The 14,949-nt window shown below is 39.8% G+C and overlaps 1 protein-coding gene across 2 annotated transcripts in view; it reads left to right on the forward strand.

The window, feature by feature from the left end:
• LOC145459975 (uncharacterized) overlaps window positions 1-14,949 on the forward strand; it is a 39,430-nt gene that overhangs the window by 14,232 nt on the left and 10,249 nt on the right. For both annotated transcript variants that reach the window (XM_080338418.1, XM_080338419.1), the window contains 4 exons: window positions 3,829-3,915; window positions 4,560-4,683; window positions 7,550-7,698; window positions 7,761-7,942. In XM_080338418.1, coding sequence (XP_080194544.1) covers window positions 4,641-4,683; window positions 7,550-7,698; window positions 7,761-7,942 — 374 coding nt within the window. In that variant the 5' untranslated portion in view covers window positions 3,829-3,915; window positions 4,560-4,640. The remainder of the gene's footprint in view (window positions 1-3,828; window positions 3,916-4,559; window positions 4,684-7,549; window positions 7,699-7,760; window positions 7,943-14,949) is intronic.

Raw genomic sequence — 14,949 nt, forward strand, 5'->3', positions numbered from 1 at the left:
GGCACACTTTTCAGAGTACCATATTGGCAAATACTTCGTATGTTTTCGAGCATCGCGGCGTGGTAATGGTCGACGCCAAAATGCCTATTTTTTTTATTTTCTATAAATCATGCTTTTTCGTCGGGGAAGGGTACTCAATAATCAAAGATTTGGCAACATGAAATCGCGACCAGCGCGAAAAAATTTGAAAAGAGTTGCATAAATTGTCGATAAGTGATGTATAAATAATTTATGTTTATTCACCGACATAATTTCGGGACCCCAATTGGACGATTTGGGGTGCGGCAGTTACGGTCCTGGTAAGAGGTCAAAGTCCGGTCGCTGTTTTCCTGTTGAGATTTTACTATTGGAAATATTTTGCGCTTCAATCGCATATATATATATATTAATTGCATGTGGTATATTCGGGGTCAAATCAAGGCTGTTATAACAGCCATCGGGGAAGGGTTCATACCATGTGCTTCGAACCAGATGTACGCAATCCGAATTCCCATTTGTGATTGGCAATACGGGAAATTAATTGCATTGGGTTTTGTTTTAGTGCTTTGTGTGTCTAGTAAATCAACTGGGAATGTCATGGAGATATCTGCCCACATTATTAATTTTAACACGAATGTATCCCAAACAAAGCTCCGCTCCACGACGATGTTGGCTTCAAATGATTTCATGAATGTAGTAGACTTAACAGTCCCTAAAGCGCGGTAACTGAATATATTTTCGAATGTTCTACCAATGGGTATTGTGTCATTATAAACATTTTGCGTTGCCCGAGAAGATACATGTTGCGATTTCGTATGTAGCCACCTCCGACTAACTGCCGAAAGTATGCGACCACCCTCCCCCCGACCAAATATACTTAGATATTTCTGCCACTTGAAGTAGTTTTCACGTGTCCTAAAAATTACTACTTATACTGTTAATTGAGTAGAAAATATAGGTAGTTACTTGTGCTACTTGAGTAGCAACGCCAATCACTACAAACTATAGTTCAGTGGTTCTCAACCAGGGGTCCGCGGACCCCTGACCCCTGGAGGTCCGTGAAGCATTTCCAGGGGGTTCACGAAGCGAAGCGAATTTACAAAATGGTTGATAAGCTAATTTATATTTTTCAAATTAGGAAAATCACGAGGCAGTTTTGCTTCATTACAGTAGAACTCACATCAACAGGATGGCTGTCTGAGATTGAATATCCTGCTGTGTGTACTCATTTTAGTTGCTAAATTGCCAATAGCCCACTGATACAAATATTCGACTGTATAGAGGTGTTTTGCTGGGCATTGGGTAAAAAATAAACGGTCCGATACGTAAAGTCAATCACGGAGACTTTGAAATGTTCGCAAAAATCCGTTTTCTCCTGTGTTATAGGCCTACATAACCATTTCACTAATAACTTCAAGATAAGCTGCTAGATATAAATTAACAGGCTTGACGTTATATGTTCAATAAAAAAAATTGTTTGTCAATTTTGGTGTCATCATTGTTGCGATCATACCCAAATGTGTCGTTGGAACCGTTATGCCTTATTATTACATTCGCCACTGTCTTTCTTTGTCTAAATGGATTTTCAGCACTCGTTGATATGAAATCGAAGGTGCAGATTTTAAAGACACGGCCACGTATCTCAAAAAATGAATGCAGTTGAATAATTAGCTTTGAAATAATAAAAGTCAACCCAATTTCTACATAAATAGAATGCTGTTATTTTCAAGAAAAGTAATTCTGTTGCTGTTTATCACTAGCATACAGTTATCAGTTGCACAAGACAGATGACGATTGTACGATATTTGAGCTCAATTTGAACTAAAACTTGGGGGGCGGGGGGGTCCAAAAGGGGTCCGCGAATAGCCTACAAAAAGGTTGAGAACCACTGCTCAAGTTCGTAGTAAAAATATTACGGCAAATCAGAAACCGCCGAAAATGTAAAGCTTTTTAGAACTGGCGTTTAATATTGCAAAACACAAACAAAAAGCCTCGATACCCTTTAAAAACATATCTGCCTCTATTCAAGTATGGTATTTGGTATTTGTTCACCAGTGTAAATGTATGGGTCGAAAAGAGCTTCTGATTGGACGATGATAGAGAATCACTGTATTCAAGTTCACCGAAAAACTCACTCATTGTGTATTACAACAACCCATGTTTCATGATAGATGATTTCAATACCAATATTTGATCTGTTGCTATTGTATGCTTACCGTGATGTCACTAACGAAAGCTGAAATTTGATTAATTTATGAAAATGAGAAAAATTAATACGGAAAAATCTGACGTGACCGAGAAATTAAGCACAGAATCGGAGTCAGCAACCATAAATTAGCCTAAATCAATCATCAAAATTTTTGACGCTATTTTTTTTTTCAAAATTCGTAAATCAGTGTTATCTTCGTCTCGGTCAATTTTTGCCCCCTTAACTTATGATAAATACCTCTTAATAAAGTTATGTTTCATTTTTTTGCTGTTCGATTGTTAGTTTGCTTTACTGAGAGTGATATTCCAAGTTATGGTGTTGTATTCTGTTACGAAGGTGTCGTGTTTTAGTTTATAATTGTATTTTAATGTCAGACAAAATAGTGCTTTACCCCCTGGAACGTTTTTGGTCATAACTTTTTTCCCCAAGGTAAAAAATGACAAAACCCATCATTGAAAAGCTGATAAAATTATCTTTCCAACGGTATATAATACTTCTTTATAAGAATTTTTTCTAGGTTGAGCGCAAATTCTACAGGACTAATTTGGCTACAGGCAATTTGGCGGTCATTTTTGACCGACTTGCCGAGCATTAAATTTGGTAAAACAGGTATCAATCGAAAACTGACTCTGCACTGATTACGAAAATATAAATTTTATTCCGCTCGCGGCCATGGAACCCCCACAATCAGCCTCGAATTTTTCATTGTTATGAAGATTGGCATTGGGACGCAACAATGCTGTCTGGAGAAACGAGAGAGTAGCTCAAGAGAAAAAGAGCGGATAGCATTGTTGCGTCCCAATGCCAATCTCAACGCATCCACTATGACATGAACAGCAAATGACGTGACGTCATGACGTTCATGACGCCTCTTTGAAAAGAAAGTTGTTCTGTCATGAGGGCTTTTCACACAATCCTAATATAGTCTTCCAATAAGTGTCCGAAGAAAATTCTAAGAAGCAAAATAAATGTAGTCGTTATCATTATAAATTTTCGAATGTAATCGTCATCGTAATCGACTACTTCCAGATTTTGCTGTAATCGTAATCGTAATCGCGAGATTCAGAAGTAATGGTAATTGCAATCGATTGTATTCATGAAGTAATCACCCCATGTCTGGCTGTGACATTGTTTTTCGAGTCGGCGTTGTCGCCTTTGTTATAAGGCAAAATGCGAGATGGATTTTGACGGGTTCCGGGGCCACGAGCAGAATGATATATATATTTTCGTAATCTGTATCGCGGTGGCTTTCAACTGCTACAATTTTTGACAAATTTGCGTACAGCAAGTCAGTCTAAACGGGCCTTTGGTCAAATGAAAAGAATCACGTGACCCGATCGCAGTGACTCTATGGATTCGCACCATCCCTATAAACACATTAGCGTGGAAATGGACAGTAAGCGCTTCCTAAACCTACTGCCTAATTACCGAAAATCAACATGGTTGGTATCATATAAATTTGTATGTGGCAAGAAATAACATTGAGATTTGATGATGATTGTGACCTTCGGATGCTATAACCTCAGAATTCGTGGATTTGTTTTGTCATTCCTTAAGATGATTGTACCAAATATTTGAAAGCGAAAAAAAACTATTTCCTTCCATTTTATTGTTTCAACCGACTTCAAATTACATTTTAGAATTGCAGTGAATCCAGATGTACAGGCAACACGTGTGATTGCACCTATTACAAATGTGGTGATGGAGAGTATATTCATGGAGAAGCGGTGAGAATGCCTGTTCCTTGAACAGATCACACTGAGATAACATTTTACTTTAATATTGTTCATTTTTGATGGACGCATGAATTCCGTCATTTTCAAGCATATACAGTACTTGGTAGCTGCGTCAAATATTGACCAAGACTCTATACCTTGTAGTCATTCACATTCGCTTCTAGATTATTATAACATCATCACCGCAAAATAACTGGGAACCTACTAAACTTTGATCTTAAGCATCACATGTCAGCACAGCCTAAATATTCCACTAAATTCTTCAAAATTCATACTAAGTTGACTATGAATTACTTACAAGAGCATAAAGATGACTTTAACGGAGAACTTCACCGACCTTGCAACCTCTAACTAACACAACACGATAATGCAGTTGGTAAATGAATTTGGATTTGGAAACAATTTTGACATATTTTTGCCCTAACGCGATAACTTTTACTTCTTTTTAGCCGTCCCCCCATGACCAATGTAGTTGAAACACCACGAATAAAGAATATATATAGGCTATTTGTATGGTGAAATAACTATTAACTTTTTCAATCGACAAAATGCAATTGCAAAAGCATTTTATATAGACCTTCCATCTTCATGCTAGTGAACAGCCAAGACTTTAACTAAATATCTCCATTTCGTAGGTATGTGACGGAAACAATGATTGCTCGTCTGGATCTGACGAAACTGACTGCACATATAGCCTGTTTTCCGATGGGACGGCGATGATTAAATCCAAAGGTCTGCTGTCGCTGGTGTGGATAGTCAGTAAGTCACCTTTTGGCAATTTCGTTAATAATTATTATCATTATATTTAAAAACAAGAGGAGTGAAGCAAATAACAACAACAACAACAACTATACCGTGTACAGGAAGTGTGCATTATTTCTTCCAATACCAGGCGATACTAAGAAAATTGCAAAATCAATCCTATCGATACCTCCCATGGAGGCAACATACCACCGTAGTGCACAAGTGACTAATCAATTATATAATCGTCATTAAAGCTGGTCCACCGATTCAAGTCGTGCGAACGAAAGATTACAATTATACAGACTGTGTCTTTGTCTCTCCGTAGCGGGAATGTATTGAACAAGTTTGGGAAACTGCGACCCGCAGACAAACGTTCAAAATAAATATCAGTGCTATTCAAACTGTTTGACGGTTCGCACTTGTGCGAATGAAAGAAATTGCAGTGCGAATGACGAAGGTGGTGCGAATGGTAATAATGGAAAATCCGGATGAGTGCGAATGAAACTCGTGAATAATTGTTAATTTTTCTGACGTGGAATAATTCAAGTTATCCTAATAAGAAATTCAAGGCAGTGTAACTCTTGTAGTTGAGACGCAATCGTAAAAACTTGTTTATCTTACGACGCACCACTAATCGTAGCACTCACAAGCCTTGGTGAATTAATATTTTCGCACTATAATTATTACGTAACCAGAAGCCTGGTTTGGAAGCTGACATACACTACAGTATATCAGCCCATCTGAGCCTGCGACAGGCTGGAAAAATGACGTCGAGATCACTTTCTGCTTTTTTCGCAACTAATCATCATATTTTCGAACTAACTGTTCGATTAGTGTGACGCACCAGGATAGTAGTAACTACCATCATTACAGACTAACACTTGCAAGTTACGGTATCGCAAATTTTTACCCCTTCAGGGTTTATTAAAGTATGGACCACAAAGGGTACAATTTTTGGTCGACACGGTGTCAGAGCTATCTTTTAATATGTATGTAATATTTGTTGAATATATTGCAAAAAATCCTGCGATAGTGAGCAACGAGCTAGTTCAGGCCTACGAGACTCATTCATTTCAAGGCCAACTAATACTGCGTGGGGGCACATGAAGAAGTAAAGTTTAGGCCAACAAACCGCTGATAAAATGCGTTCCCAAAAACATAAGCGGTGACAGAGTCTTGGCCACAAATCACCGATGCTGGATGGCCAAACCTTTCTAAATGGATATGCTCCGTTCTTGCAATCTGAGTAGACTGTAGTTACAGTAGTACTACGGCGACACGCAGAGGAATTTAATTCACCCTAATTTGAAATTGCGTGCGTCACACATGTTTTGTAAAGCTGTGTTGGGTATAAAATTGTCCGTACGTCATGCATGTCGGTAAAATCGTAGCATACTACTGTAATAGCAAAAATGAATTCCTTATCATGGGTGAGGCTCGGATCGCGAGATGCCACAAAAACTCATATCATACTGTAATCAATTCTCAAGTCAGATTGAGCTAAAGAACAGAACACACAGCATCGTAAAATTAGTTGCTCTTCTCATTTACTCGCGAGAGAGAAATGGAAAATCGAAAAAAAGACTAACGAGCTGAAGCAACGTATCATACGGTAGCGAGCTTTGCTGTGCCTACTCTCCTTGATCGTGTTGGAACATATTTTCAAATACATTACGCGAAAGCCTCAACACAAACATGCGGATTTTTCATCCTTTCGACATACAGGAGCCTCCGGAACCTTTGTGTAAGCTCTCAAAAGTCAGCGAGCTTTATTCACTCGCGAAAAATACGCTGTATTTTGGATGAAAGTGCGGAACAGATTTTAAGACCTGACCATCCAAACACTAGTAGACGTTCCCGTACAAAACCCAACAATTTGAAATAGTTGAAATCAAAACGAGCGAAAAAAGTTTCCTTTTTAATGAGACACTTGATAGCTACATAGTAGCCCATTTGTTGCACATCTGAACAAATTATTGTTAAGTGTCCTCATCTTCTTTTTGAAGAGCTTCTTGGAGGTACAGAACTTCAATATACAATTGAATAGGATATTCATATTGAAATAAACCCGAATATTTTCGGCTGACACTCGTCAAGGGTAATCGTCAGCAACTAGTGGAGAGTTGGAAAGAGCATTGTATAAGCCGAAAATATTCGGTTTTATTTCAATATGAATATACTATTCAATTGTAGATCTTCTTTTTGCATAACAATTTTCGGTTGGTTTGTTCTAATGAAGTTTATTTTACAAATAAAGTGCGAATGGATCTCATAAAGGCTGAAAAGCACTGCACTGGATTTAATTTCCTGTTTGTGTAACACCAATATGTCAAAAGCATATAATTTTTCGCCGATGTGCATTTGGTGTTAATTTATTGTCGTCGGAACCAAACCATGAACCATGCTCAGGATTTTCGTTTCAAAGTCAAGTCGCCTGATCATAATCTCGAATTTCTTGAGCATCATGTCCACACTCAAATTCATATCGGGTAATGACGTAACTTTCATACAGTGGTCGCATGAACATTGAAATATTCATAAATCCCATGTTCTTATCCAAGTCCAGTTACACAAACGTAGTAAATCAAATTCAAACGCAATCCAAATCCGGCTGAAATTCTCGAAGTCTATGCTTAGTCGGGAGGTGTACAACGGTAATACGGATTGGTGGATACCAGCAATAACGCTCAATGTTAATCCACGCGAAAAATTGTAAATACGTGTACGTGGCCAGGCGACCCAAAAATTATCCCAGTCGTGATGTAGGTCCTGATTTATCGGCTAAAATATCTCGATGGAAATAGAGCTCGACTGTTAATCATAAATATAACCTGACAAAACAATTGCCGTTGAACTAGATGCAAATATGTTTATTTTCCAGGTGTTGTCGCTGTCATCGGATGTACCGCGGTAGTTGTACTAACATCACGTGACATCGATAAATCTGTCCGCCGTGGATTTGACCAATCACATTCCAACATTTACAAATTATTCATCCTGAGTCTATCCATTTCTGACTTGCTTGTTGGGGTATCGAATCGTAATTGTAATGTATTGACAACTCATTTGTATTTGTTTACAAACCATTACAGGTATATACCATTTTCATATGCATCAAGGCAATTGAAATGGAGGGTAGCTACTCGTCTATGGATATGGAATGGAGAGCGAGCACCACTTGTTCTATTTTAGGCGCTTTGTTCGTCATCGGCTCTGAGCAATCTGTTCTAACGATGGTCTTGATAACGATGTATCGCTTACAGGCTGTCATGAGGTATGGACGGCCACGAAGATGGCATTCCGGCATTTCCATGTTAACCATGAAATCATATATAAGCTATTCCATACTCAAAACCGAGTCGTAGGTAAGGACTCATAGTCTATAGCAGCGGTTCTCAACCTTTTTTGACACGCGCCCCCCCCTTGGCGATGGTCAAAAAATCGCGCGCCCCCGACCCCCCTTACATTTATCGTAATGTCAAAAAGAGCAGTTCATCTAATACAAAGGTGGGCAACCTTCCTGCTAATAATGGCCGCATCTCAATTACTTATGTAGCCTAAGGCCGCATTCCAGGGCATAGCCGCAATGAACGATCTGGACGCAAAATACATGTAATGGTAAACTGTCCATATCCATTCCCGGTGAACTACGGACTATTCTACTTTTCACAACGGCCTATTGTACGCACCGAAATCGCGAGTGGCAATGTTATGGACAGTGGCTGGGAGTGCATATTGTCGCGCGGAGCGCGGAAATTTTTCAGAGCCGCGAATGAATTGTTATTTCTTGAGGATTCCCATTCCTGCTCCAATTAAAAAGGGCACTACTGCATTAAAATCGAAAAATGCAGTCTTGTTGAATTGCGCGGAGCGCGAAGAAAATAAAATCTCTCGAAAATTCGGGAGTGAATTCGTAATTGCAATTTGCATGTCTACGGCCGCCAACACATACTAATTGAATTAGGCGTCGACGGCCGCACAAATTCCCTTCTACGGTCGCATGCGGCCGTACGGGCTGCCAACCCCTGATACAATAGTATACATAAGGTATATCTTAAGCCAATTGTGAATCCGCATTACAGTTGTTTAGTCTTTTACGTTGCTGACAAACTTCCCCAAACTTGTTTGAAAATAACCAAAAAACATTGAAAAGGACATCAATTAATTTCAAGGTAGGTTGCACTGAGACTAATCCTGATGCTGGTAGTGACTACAGAGAGCACGGCGTCGTTCTGTCCTGCCCTGCTAAATTTGATCAGTTTTGGAAATGAATTAAATTGTGTTGATTTATAGCCAAATTGAGGGCGAAACCGGGCAACCTATATTGCATCTAAGGCTGTCTTAGGCAGTGCAGTTCGCCAGCTATCAACAACAGCTACCTAGCGTAGAGATTTAGGCTACTGCCAAAGCTATAAAGTAATGAATGGCTTGCAGGTAGAAATTTCTCTAAATCTTCAAAGAATATCAAATATTTGCTCAAATAAAGTTGAAGTCTGCCTATACTCCGTTGAGCGCGACTGCTGGAGTTAATCTTCCCCAGCAAACATTTGATGGTCCACATATAGCCCACGGACGTACGATCAAAAGTCCCTGACCTATCCCCTACACTGTTCACTCGGACTGGAGGTGTTGAATCCCCCCGACGTTCACTCACTGGTCAGTGACCGTCTGGTAAATCATTCCCGGGCCAGTGGAGGGAGAAAGTTGGAACGAATTTATCTGGCACTGGCAAGACATACCTGGGCAGTGCGCTTCTGCCTCAGCTACCCCTACCATCACCAGGATCTAACTAGACGCACCAACTTACAAGATTGATTTTTCGTTTCCGAAACTTATATTAGCATAAAAATATCAACATAAAAAAAAACTGAAAACAGCAGAAAGCTAACTGTAACACCACACAGTCATTGACAATATCATTAATCAATCAAAATAAAGAAAGTTGGTCGATGAGAGTGAAAACGAGGCAATACCCGCTGCACACTACACATATGCACACTTGCAGACAACAATTCCTCTCGCTGGTAACATCTTCAACTTCATACAGGTAGACGAGTCGGATTGATGATGATGAACGCCTTTACCAAGTATCTTTGCCATCTCGAGTGCAACGTTGAGACAAGATATTCAGTTTCTTTGCATTTTCTTTCTGAAATATTTACCGAGAAATTAATTCCAGCAAACATGAAATAATCCTTCAAAATGCTAGCATATTCGGAATACTTTGATGCAAACATTACAGATTACTTAATATGACATGATGTGCATATGGCAAAGACCATGAATATAACAGAATTTGTGACTTTGTTAGAACTGTGGATAGAAATCACTCAATACAAAGCATTCAAGACACGAAAAGTGTCACAACTAGAAGCGAATGAGTTGTAATAAACTACTTGCCGGTCTTTCTACTGCAGCGGGAGAACCCTAGGGAAGGGTCTCATTGCAAATACTCGAACAGCAAACGGCTGTATACCAGGGAATAGCTGCCAACTACTTTACTTGACTAGCATTAAAATAACAACGACAATTATAGTTACACCATATTGTCCAAATCTGATTCGCAAACGGAATTGGATTAGAATTAAAATAAGGGCACAGAAACATTTCCAAAGTTAGATTAGAATTAGATCAGCCGCATTTCGCTCCAATTAATCTGTAATTGGACAACTGGAATCATCTAGTTCTAGTCGGTCAAGTCTGCCTCAAGAGACTATTCCATTATGCTACTTGACTAGCAGGTGCGTATCCCGGCGGTTCGAAGGTTCAGCCCCCCCCCCCACCATAATTTCAAGTGTTGTCAATGGTGGCAATCGACTGTGCACAACGGCTGGTGCAGCAAGCAGGCAGAGACTCGACACTTTGATTGTGGCCTTATTGCTGATGGGATGTTCAAGCCTGTGGTGACGTCGTGTGCAAATTTATCAATGACCAGATTTCACATTCAAATGAATAACAGTATCAGTGGGAGGTCTCGTACCGCTGCGCAGTCGATTCTCACGAATTGGCAGCACGCAACACTTGAAATGGGGGGGGGGTTTCGTTTCTACCCTCCTAATAAGGACAAAATTTTAGCAAAATGGCGGTACCGGTAATCCAGGGCTGGCCAACCTTTTCAGCCAAAGGGCCACATTCGATTGAAGAACTTTTGCGCGGGCCACTATCCGCGCGAAGCGCGAAAATTTTTGGAAGTTCATAGGTCAATAATATTGTCACTTGACTATATTGCGGGCCTGCTGTGTATCCCTGAGCTAAGTTTGCGAGGACTGGGCTATTCAGCGCATGGACATATCGATATCGAAAGCTGCGACCAACATGCGTCAATCATTTCGTGCCTAGGTCTAGTGGACGGTCTTACTGCGAGCGCAAACGCAAGGTCGCATATGTTGAACGACACTTTGTCTCATGATCGCTAATATAGTTCGACTCAATCTGATACATTGGTCATTGGGTGTTCTTCCATTTTCACAAAAATGCAACAATATTAAGAACAAGAAATCGAGTGACAACATATTGCGCTAAGCTTGTAGAAAATTTTTACCTTTGATAAATCTATCGCAAATTATTCTGCTTTATTGTAGTGTACGAAGATATACCAATATATGAATGGTTGATGGATCTGTCACTGAGTCAAAACTGATAGTTTAGTCATCACATCTCAAGTGTTGCGGTCTGACTAATCAGATATTTGGTTGGCCTTGCAAGTTCACAATCTGTGCAATCCGTTTTTGATGATATTAGAAATTTCGGAAATTACCTCGCGGGCCACTCAAAACCTTCTCGCGGGCCACGGGTTGGCCGGCCCTGCGGTAATCTAATCCTCACCTAATTAAGGGGAAGTGTTTATGCTCTTATTATAATTCTGATCCAATTTCCTCTGAGAATAAAAGTTGGGAAAATTGTGTAGCTATAATTCTAATGCTTATCAACTGGAGTAGTATTCCGCATTGGAGGCATTGACAAAATAGATACACCAAGAACCAGTGCATCATAGCAGGGTTCCACACTACCAATAATCTCAGCCCACCAATGAATATTACAGCAAGCCCCTAAATTAGAGATTGTGTTGAACAATTTAGAGACAGCTTGACATATTCACATGTTCAACTTACGATGATTTGGTATAGACTCAGTTTACACAGAGCTCTTTTCTTTTCCTTTCTGGCTTTCGGAGAGTATTCGCTCCAAACTCAATCAGTTGCAACTCTTCGGTACAATTTTCCTTGTGAATGCGACAACAACGGGAGTCATTGGTTTTGCCTGGAAAGATATGACAAGTTTTAACATTACGACAATGCCATAAAACCCATGTTGAAAGGCTTAGGGCCTACTGTATCCGAAAAAAACCAAGCGTATTGTAGCGCAGCAAGCACTTGCGAAATTATTACTGAGACAAACAGAGAGATGATGAACACCGAACGATCACAAGATACCCTATTCCATGTGTAGTATTACGTAAGACAATTCTTTATTATATACTATTCATTTACTCAGGCGCGTAGCCTGGGGGGTCAGGGGTCGAAACCAATGTGTGCACAATGTAACGCGACGTCATAACACCCCGCAATTCGTCGCCTCTGGCTGTACTGTACAGTACAATATACATCATTCAATAGAACACCGGCATCTCAATTCGCATGAAACGACGACACATGTTTTCTAGATGCTCGGCCACAATAATTTTTTCAAATGTGCGAATAGAATTAGAACTACCCAATTTAAAAAAATCCTTAATGGGTAGTTTGTACAGTCTGAATTATGGCGATATACTTTATGAATAAACTACTTTTCACACTAAAATTAACGACCACGAAAACGAAATAAACCAACACACAGGTAAAACACGGGTAAATATATGAGTATGGTTACGCAATATAACCATTATCCTCTATGTGTATGCATCAGACAATCAATATTGCATCTACCTTGGTCTGTCGATTTTTGTTTTTACATGTGCATGGCGCAACACAGATGCAATGTCGTAGCCCTTTTCCGAAACAGTTGTATGAATATTGCAACAAGCACCTAAATAGAAAGATAGCATTAAACAAAACATAAGAGACAACAAACTAGTTCAACCTACAATATATGATCATGTATAAACTCAGTGCACAGCTCTCTTCCCAGTTCAGCCCTTCAATGAGAATTCGCACCAAACTTTATCGGTTGAAACTCTATAGGCTAGAGCATTCTTCTTACATAGTCATTCATGGTGGACTCCCTGAGGGGATTCATTGCTGATACCTGAAAAATAATTAAAAGTTGACACATCTTCATGAATGTGCCATAAAACTCTATAGGCTATAACGACGTTTACCTACATCAGAATACCAAGGATATTCTTTATGAAAAGCAAGTTATAAGAAATTATTACTAGGACGATCAAGGAAACGATAAATAGCAAACGCCCACAAGATATTTATTCTACTTATATCACACAAGACAGAAGTCTGAATTATATCCTAATCATTTTCCATACCTCTCGAACGAAGCTTTCCAGTTCCAAAACACCCTCAAATGGTTGCGGAATGATACCGTATCTTCAATAAGCATTACTCCAGTTCTGTTCCGTGGTTTTCATTGGATATTTGGGGCTGGTTGGCAGACTGTATAGTTTCTGCATCAGCAACTTTACGTTCCTCTTACAATCGTTTTTCATGTCTTTTTATTGCGATATACAGCGAGTGGTGATGGATCCGATATTCAACCAGGAACAGCAATCTTGGCCGAAATGCTCCCGCCATTATCCACTCTTGCTTTAGCTAGAGATCATTTTCTCTTCACCCAATCTACTTGATATATTTTTTACGTGAATTTCTCTTGTAGATGTAACTGTAATAGGGCTGGCTAGAATTGAATATCAGTACTTTAATAATACAATTCCGAATCCATGCATTAATATCTGCAATATTAGCGAGCACGATTATGAGTAGGTATGTTCAACTCGATCAAATCCTGTCAAAATGCTACCATCATATCCATTCCTAGTTCTAAACCACAGAACAGTAGCTCTTACCTCATGTTGATCGAGAAATCAATTTGATAGCAATAATAGGACGTACTATATATAACAGTATGAAATGAACTCTAAACAACACCGAACATGCGTCATTGCTATAATATAAGGATTCAATAACCAACCAAGCGCATTCTCGCTGTGGGCATAAGCCACTTCTGACTAGATAGATAGATAATTATATTTGTGTGTAGCGCTTTACGCTATATACACAGTACGACTATAACACTAACCGTATCATTCACTCACTACGCTAACTAGAGCCAGTAGTTATAAGCAACCAACGAGGTAAGTGACGCAAAGCAGATTCCCTAATGCTTCTCTCGCCGCTGACAGCAAGTTCGAACTTGCCAGACGAAAATTTGAGTCACGTGACTGTGTGCACTGAGACAATGCGCATGTAGGGAAAAACGCTAATAATCTCATCCACGAAGGCCACAACGAGACGATCGTTAACAATGTTCAGTGATGTTCAACGCAGGAACTTCGGTAAAACACCTTATATGACGGTACAGTACGGTATAGTTTATGACATGCTCGAAATAAAAGTTCGAAAGAACCATCAACTCCTCAATACCAGCATATAATTCCGATCAAGCCTAATATATAATCCCGATCAAGTCATAAACGAAATACAGATTCATTGTGCGCAGACGCCATTTCTGCCGACCGGTTGAGCCCATTTTAGCGAAAAACGCTATAAACGTATCTGACGACGTGAAGCACGCGAAAAGTTCGTCACATATCTTTCGGAATTGCGAATGTTCACCGCAGGAACAAACAGTAACGCGACAGCTGAAAAGGCATAGAAATCGTAACGCCTAAAAGCTTGAAATGAAGGCCCGACAGGGAATATATTGACCATTCAATGCCAACATGCATAATGCGGTTATACGCCACCACGTCGCTGAAGAATCAAGTCAAGTGACGATTTTCTTCCAAACTATATTCTTGAAATATTTTGAAAGGATGAAATATGTGCACTTATCAGCACAGGAACTTGAGATGTTGGCTTTTTAGCTGAAACAACGTGTAAATATCCGCACACTGTCAGAATGTAATATCCATCGGACATTCGACTTGGAATTTCAGTGGACCCTCCTAAATGTTGGTTCGGAGGTATGTTCTTGGATATCCGAGAAGGACAGTTCCAAATCTGGATAGCCTAGTATATGCCCCCGCATGTCCAAGCGGACACTCAGACACTCGGACAGTTCTCGGACCCAACTCGGATAGCCCACGACAATTGGGTGTTTGCTGGGTCA

This window comes from Botryllus schlosseri, unplaced genomic scaffold (genome assembly GCF_051294905.1).
Source record: "Botryllus schlosseri isolate E-star unplaced genomic scaffold, Bs_hap1 Bs29a, whole genome shotgun sequence".
NCBI classification, from domain to species: Eukaryota; Metazoa; Chordata; class Ascidiacea; order Stolidobranchia; family Styelidae; genus Botryllus; species Botryllus schlosseri.